This window comes from Mizuhopecten yessoensis, unplaced genomic scaffold, assembly GCF_002113885.1.
Source record: "Mizuhopecten yessoensis strain PY_sf001 unplaced genomic scaffold, ASM211388v2 scaffold716131, whole genome shotgun sequence".
NCBI classification, from domain to species: Eukaryota; Metazoa; Mollusca; class Bivalvia; order Pectinida; family Pectinidae; genus Mizuhopecten; species Mizuhopecten yessoensis.
In genome coordinates, this window is record NW_018479963.1 from 193484 (window position 1) to 200444 (window position 6961).

General features: G+C 38.4%; 1 protein-coding gene across 1 annotated transcript in view; it reads right to left on the bottom strand.

Moving 5' to 3' along the window:
• Nucleotides 1-4475, bottom strand: part of LOC110441789 (regulator of G-protein signaling 22-like) — a gene marked incomplete at its 5' end in the record, with an annotated part of 29485 nt that extends 25010 nt beyond the window's left edge. Inside the window, 3 exons of the mRNA XM_021485041.1 lie at nt 294-1612; nt 2387-2617; nt 4413-4475. Of these exons, the coding sequence (XP_021340716.1) occupies nt 294-1612; nt 2387-2617; nt 4413-4475 (1613 nt within the window). The remainder of the gene's footprint in view (nt 1-293; nt 1613-2386; nt 2618-4412) is intronic.
• Between the last annotated feature and the right edge of the window lie 2486 nt (nt 4476-6961).

Below are 6961 nucleotides of genomic sequence, written 5' to 3' on the forward strand. Positions count from 1 at the left end.
ATTTTTGTTGACCTTTGTCCATGGAAGGTCCCTGCAAAATTTCATTGAAATTGGTTCAGGGGTTTTGGAGAAGAAGTCGAAAATGTAAATTGTTTACGGACGCACGACGGACGACGGACGACGGACGACGACGGACAAAAGGCGATCGCAATAGGTCACTTGAGACTTTGTCTCAGGTGACCTAAAAACTGATAAGCACAATTCAAAATATGGATACTCATTTCACACAAGGAAATAAAATATTCACACAGAAAGACAAACAGATGGACAGACAATATAGACTCAACACTCACCTGCTGATGGAGGCAGCCAACACCTGTCCACTCTTGCCCTTTGTTAAGAACTGGATACGATCAATGTCTAACCACATGTGCCAGTTTTTCTCCCCTGCTGTCCCCTGTAGAAATAATTTGAAAGCTTCAATTCCCTTCCGATCTGTCAGTCGAAATGTTTTGTGTTTCTTCCTACGGAAGAACATATCTCTCTCCTCATAGTCATCGTCGCTGTCCAGGAGGGAATCCGCATCACTGTCTTCATCCTTTTTATCCTTGTTTTTGTTTCCTTCTGTCACTGCCTTAACTTCTTTATCCTCTGCTGTTTCTGGAGGGGGAACATTATCTTCTACAAGTGACACACGTTCAAACATATCTAAGGTCAGGTGTCTACAAGAAGACTGTGGTAGATGTTTGATTATATTTGGATCATCTGCTACTTCCGTTTCCTCCCTATTGGTGAGATAGGCTATAGAACGCTTCAGTACTGCTCCAACCAGGGCTGCGCCAAGATCGTCCATGTCACGAAAGACAACGCTCTCTTCACTGGTACTACCTGCAACTCTGTCCTGGACCTCTTCTTCACCAAACGAGTCTCGTGGACCAGACCCTTCCGAGGCTAGATCGAACTTGTCATCTTCAATGCCAAGTCCTGACTCATTATCACCGTCAGCCTCGTACTTAGGTGTGCTGTACACTGTAGCACTAAATGGCCGTGACTTTTTAGATTGTTCGTCCGCCATACAACATATCATTTCAGATGGTCTGGGTGTCATTGGCTTACCGTCTGTTGCAAAAAGTTTGCTAGAATAAACATCCTCGTCTTCGTTTACTGACATTTGTGACAGCTGATAACCCCTCCCCATAGAACTATTCACTGAACCCCGTACAGACACACCCAGTCCACTCTCGGAGTAGTTGTAGCTGTCTATAGCACTGTAGGCACTGACTGGACGTGCACTGTTTGGCCGTTTGACAATGTCAGCAGCGCTGTTAGGGCGTGGCTGTGTGGAGTAAGTAGTATGGGTGGCTGTAGCTCCCTGTGCCATAGTGAACCATGCCTCTGTCTGAGTTGGTAATGCATTCCCTACACACACATACATGTCCTTGATAATCTGTTCCCGTGGGTCGATCACGATCTCTTCCAATTCTTCCTTCTTCACCTTCTGTGCTCGTGGTATGAAGTCAATCCTCTGGAGGACATACTCGCCATGCTCCCCCGTGATTTGGGACTGTGATATAAGTTTGGCAAGTCGGAACTCCAGGTACAGATCACTCTCTAGGAAGGCTGGTAGACGTACTTCCTTCACCCAGTGGATACCCTGCTCCCTGTTCAGGGTCTGAAATATAAAACATACATATCTATAGCTTCACAACATTGTGGTTGGCTATCCAATAGACCAGACTATAGCTATAACAAGCAAGTGAAGCAGAGCCTGACCCCTTGACACCTGAGTTGAAGGAAATCATATATCCTGTAACCCTGTAATATTTTTATGTAAATTGCTTGAAAAACATTTTTATAAATTGATAGGAAGCCATTCAAATTCTGCATATTATATGTTAAACAATCGTATCTAACCAAATCTTGCGGCCTCTCTAACTGGTTTCACTGTTTTTTTCGCAGGCTCACCAATACACTATCAAGTCTGATGTCATCATGCTTCAATCACATATATAGGTAGAGCAAAATATATATCCTCCGCCAGAAATTAGAAGCAGTGTAATCATATCTCAATGACAATGATGATAGCAACATTTCGCCTCTGAATGGGAGGAAGTTCCTTGCAGAATACAAAAGTACAATAACAGATAATCCGTCCAGATGAAGCTGAGGAACAAGAATGGTGGACCTGCACAAAATGTTCCATTTTGGCACCAAAAGCAAAAAAAAAGTGGAAATATCATTATTATACAATATTTGATAAAACACCCTTTTTGTCTAGAATAAGTCATTCTAAGCACTTTACAATGCAAAGATATGCCATTCATAATTTCAATTAATACCATCAATACAATATGAGGACATCACAGGAGCTGTTGCAATGAATGAATTATGTAAACAACATCTTGATTGGTTAACTAATTAAGGTAGATTATGTGACTTTACTTACGGTGACAGTGAAGGTCGTGTTGATTTCCACATTCTCCGGCCCCTCTGGCTCCTCAATAGGAATTAATGGTATATCGATGAAGCTGTGTTTTTTCACGACGCGGTAGATTTTACTGGTGTGTTTCTGAGATCGGATGGCTGCTTTAATCTTTTTGGACAACTCCTTCTTGGCATTGGTGGCCACCTCAAACCCTCCGGTGTCCTTGTTGAAGAACAGAGGCACCGGGAAAGTCTGTAACAATAAACGCATTGTCAATGACATTCAGAATCAAACATCTGTATTTTAAGTTCTTCTGTGATACGATGGATATAACCAATTGTTGATTTGAAGTATGGAAGCAAACATATATCCCTTAATAATATATAGATATAAAATACTTTTAAAATTTGGTTCCTGCTAATTTTAAGTTAAGCTTATTTATCATCATTATCTTGTTGATATATATTAATCTCTACCCCTGTGAAACATGACAAATCTCTGAAAATCAAAGCATTGTGTTTCCCTACCACAAGGTCAATGAAACTTTGTTATGCCAAAATAAAACAGTAATAAAGATGATCAGGTTGACGTGCCATTAATGTCATCTGCTTCAGTCATTCGGAACTCAGTTGTGGTGGAGCTTGTGAAATATTCTAGATTTTTGAATAAGGGAATATGACTGCAAGGGGTAACACGAGCATGTGAGGGCGACACAATGTTTTATTTCCCAGTCATGTGATCAATATAAATGAGATATAATAATATATTTACGGTTACCCATTATGATAGGTGATAATTTCACACAACTTACAGAGTTATTTCATGGAGTATTAATTGGTTTAAAATCCAATCTTGGTGGGTTTACTGTACCAGGGACACTAAATTTCTATGCGAAGATTTTGGAGGAATTAAATACTTTGCAAAGGGTAGAGAAACATTAAATTTAGTCTACCATGTATACAGAAGTAAATACAGAGGTATACTAAATATCATGTATTACATTTTGATTAAATTGATTTACAGATCTAACCTCCGACCAGATTGGCAGATGAAGGGATCACTGTTACATTTGTCCGGGATATAATCAAAGTTAACAATAAGTGGGGGTTTTGTGATGTTTTTGACAAATGCTTCAAAGAATTTGGATAAAATGTAATGATGAAAACAGGAATTTAAGTATAATTAACCCACACAAGGCATTTATGTTTGATATTTACAGAAGTACTCCCAACAGACAATGTTTAGTACTTACTGGTAAGGCCAGGAAGGTATTGAAGCTATTCCACACAGACAATGTTTAGTACTTACTGGTAAGGCCAGGAAGGTATCGAAGTATTTCACACAGACAATGTTTAGTACTTACTGGTAAGGCCAGGAAGGTAAAGAAGTATACCACACAGACAATGTTTAGTACTTACTTGTAAGGCCAGGAAGGTATAGAAGTATACCACACAGACAATGTTTAGTACTTACTGGTAAGGCCCGGAAGGTATAGAAGTATTTCACACAGACACTGTTTAGTACTTACTGGTAAGGCCAGGAAGGTATAGAAGTATTCCACACGGACAATGTTTAGTACTTACTGGTAAGGCCAGGAAGGTATAGAAGTATCCCACACAGACAATGTTTAGTACTTACTGGTATAAGGCCAGGAAGGTATAGAAGTATTCCACACAGACAATGTTTAGTACTTACTGGTAAGGCTAGGAAGGTATAGAAGTACTCCACTCAGACAATGTTAAGTACTTACTGGTAAGGCCAGGAAGGTGTAGAAGTATACCACACAGACAATGTTTAGTACTTACTGGTAAGGCCAGGAAGGTATAGAAGTATTCCATACAGACAATGTTTAGTACATGTGCTTACTGGTAAGGCCAGGAAGGGATAGAAGGATTCACACAGACACTGTTTAGTACATGTACTTACTGGTAAGGCCAGGAAGGTATAGAAGTATTCCACACAGACAATGTTTAGTACATGTACTTACTGGTAAGGCCAGGAAGGTATAGAAGTATTCACACAGACACTGTTTAGTACATGTACTTACTGGTAAGGCCAGGAAGGTATTGAAGTATTCCACAAATAGTTCATCTGTAGCCAAGAAGTCCTCCTGTAAAAATGAAAATTATTGTAAAAACCAATAAAAACTGGGTACATATTACCAGCTTATAAAAGCTTTGAAACATTCAGTCAAATCTGGATCTTTGGAGCTCACCATACAAACAAGACATGCCACTTAATTATTTGTGTTCTAAGTTTAACATCTCTATATAGCGCTAGACAGGTACTTTGTGAGACACCACCGAAAAAAAGGGGGAGTATTAAGAAGTAAAAGGTTCCTAGTGTTGTCGGGGGCAGCAGATCTATTTTGGTCTCTTCAACATCTCCTAAGCGAAAGACAAAGAAGTAAAACTCCAATTATGCAGTGGGCCCATATCAGTCACACATCTGAAAGGTTATAATGTAGACAAAGTGATCATCAGGGCCTGATAACCTGATAACCTGATAACGACAAATTAACACAAACCTTTCATCAAGTAGATTACCCTTCTTAAAGTATCCAAAACGATTGTCCATACAAAAGAATTATGAAAATATTTGTAATTTTTTGGATAATTACCAAAATTCTAAATTTGAAACTTTGTAAAAATGACTCTTTAATCTTATCAGACTTTGAACATAACTGGGTTCTGACATTAATTTTGTATCAGTCTGGGTCAAGTGCTAAAGAACCAAATAGCTCAGTTAACAGACTGTCTGGAGCCAAGAGGTTCATGGTTCAAATCCCGGATATTAGCCTGATGCATTATCGTATTAAGAACTGGTACCTGTGACTAACACAGACCTTGTTGGATATACTTAACCCTGGCTTATTTACTTTAATGGACATTGTCTCACCTGAGCTATCTGGTCACTGACAAGTCAACCCACCGTCTAGATCTGCAATAATACTTTCCCCTCCAAAGTTTCTGCCCCTAAAAATACCCTGTGTACAACCCTGGTTTAGATGTATCACTCAGCTCATCACATTCAGTACTTAACTGTTAAATAGATGGTCACAAAATCACCAGTTTGTAATAGGAATGGGAAACTTATAGGCCATAATGATGTAGGAATTTGTACCTGAACCCAAAATGTACATGTGCCAACCAATTGAGGAAGATATGTTGGTTATTGAAAAAAAAAAAGATAAATATTTTACTCTTTGTTTCTGGAAATGAGCTGAACAAACCGAAGCTCTTCTTCATTGGAGTTACAATACAGAGTACTGGGACACTCCACCTTAAGACACCCAGGTCATCTACCCAGATCAGATTTGCTACAGTGTTAATGACTATATAAACAGGGTTCTATCGATATCCCTTATTGCCATAGGCTGCTGCAGTCCCATATTACCTCCCTATAAGATTTGTACAGTAAAACCTGTCTAAACTGGCCCCTGTCTAATCTGGATCACTGTCTATATAGACTCTGGTCCTTGCATTTCTCCTCTTTAATCATAGTTATGTGAACCCTCTCTAATTCAGACCCTGCCCACTCAAAACAAATTTGCATTTGTTTTTCTAATGTAGATATCTAAGCAATGCCTATACAAGTTCATTCTGGCCTTTTCCCATTTACCCGGTCTGATATCCCTGCAAAAGTGTTTTTCTGGACCAAAAATACATGATTTGTTCACCTTTATTGTAGATTACCATAAATAATAAAACATCAAAAATAAAATGTTTCCTATGAGTTCTTCTATTTCATGTCAGTTCTGCATTTCAAACAACTTACACACAAACTTGCATATATGCATGTATTCAAATTTTGATACATAAAATGTCACAGACTGTGTACAAATATTTTGGAGCCAAATCATATCTACCGTAGTTTAGGCAGGTAACTTTGTAGCTGTGTAACCCCATTACATATATACCTAACCACCTCAAACTCCTGTACACTTCAATATAATACTAGTAATTTGAAACCTATTCAACATAAACTTGACTGTACAGAAATTGTAAAACATGTATGCACATACATTATCAAAGTTTGAAGTGTGCTACACAAGGGCATTACAAAATCTCTTCAGTCATTCTTATCAAACTTCTGATGTAGGAAAAACAATCACATATGTTTTAATTTAAATGATTTGATCCATAATTAGACTTTATAAGATCGTTCTAAAGACTGACTTAGAATGATATCTATAACGGGAAGTCACAAAGCTGATTGTAATCGAGGCTAGAATGACTGGTAGTTATAAGGCAGTAGATCACAGACCCCGTACTTAAATGTGTACATGTCTTATATGGAACTGTCACAAAGCTAACACACACACACACCTCCCTTTCTCACTGAATATATAGATATGAAATACTTTTAAAATTTGGTTCCAGCTAATTTTAAGTTAAGCTTATTTATCATCATTATCTTGTTGATATATATTAATCTCTACCCCTGTGAAACATGACAAATCTCTGAAAATCAAAGCATTGTGTTTCTCTACCACGAGGGCACTGAATACTTTATTATGCCAAAATAAAACAATAACACAGTAACGCAGACGATCAGGTTGGTGCTCCATTGTTATTATCTGCCTCAGTCATTCGG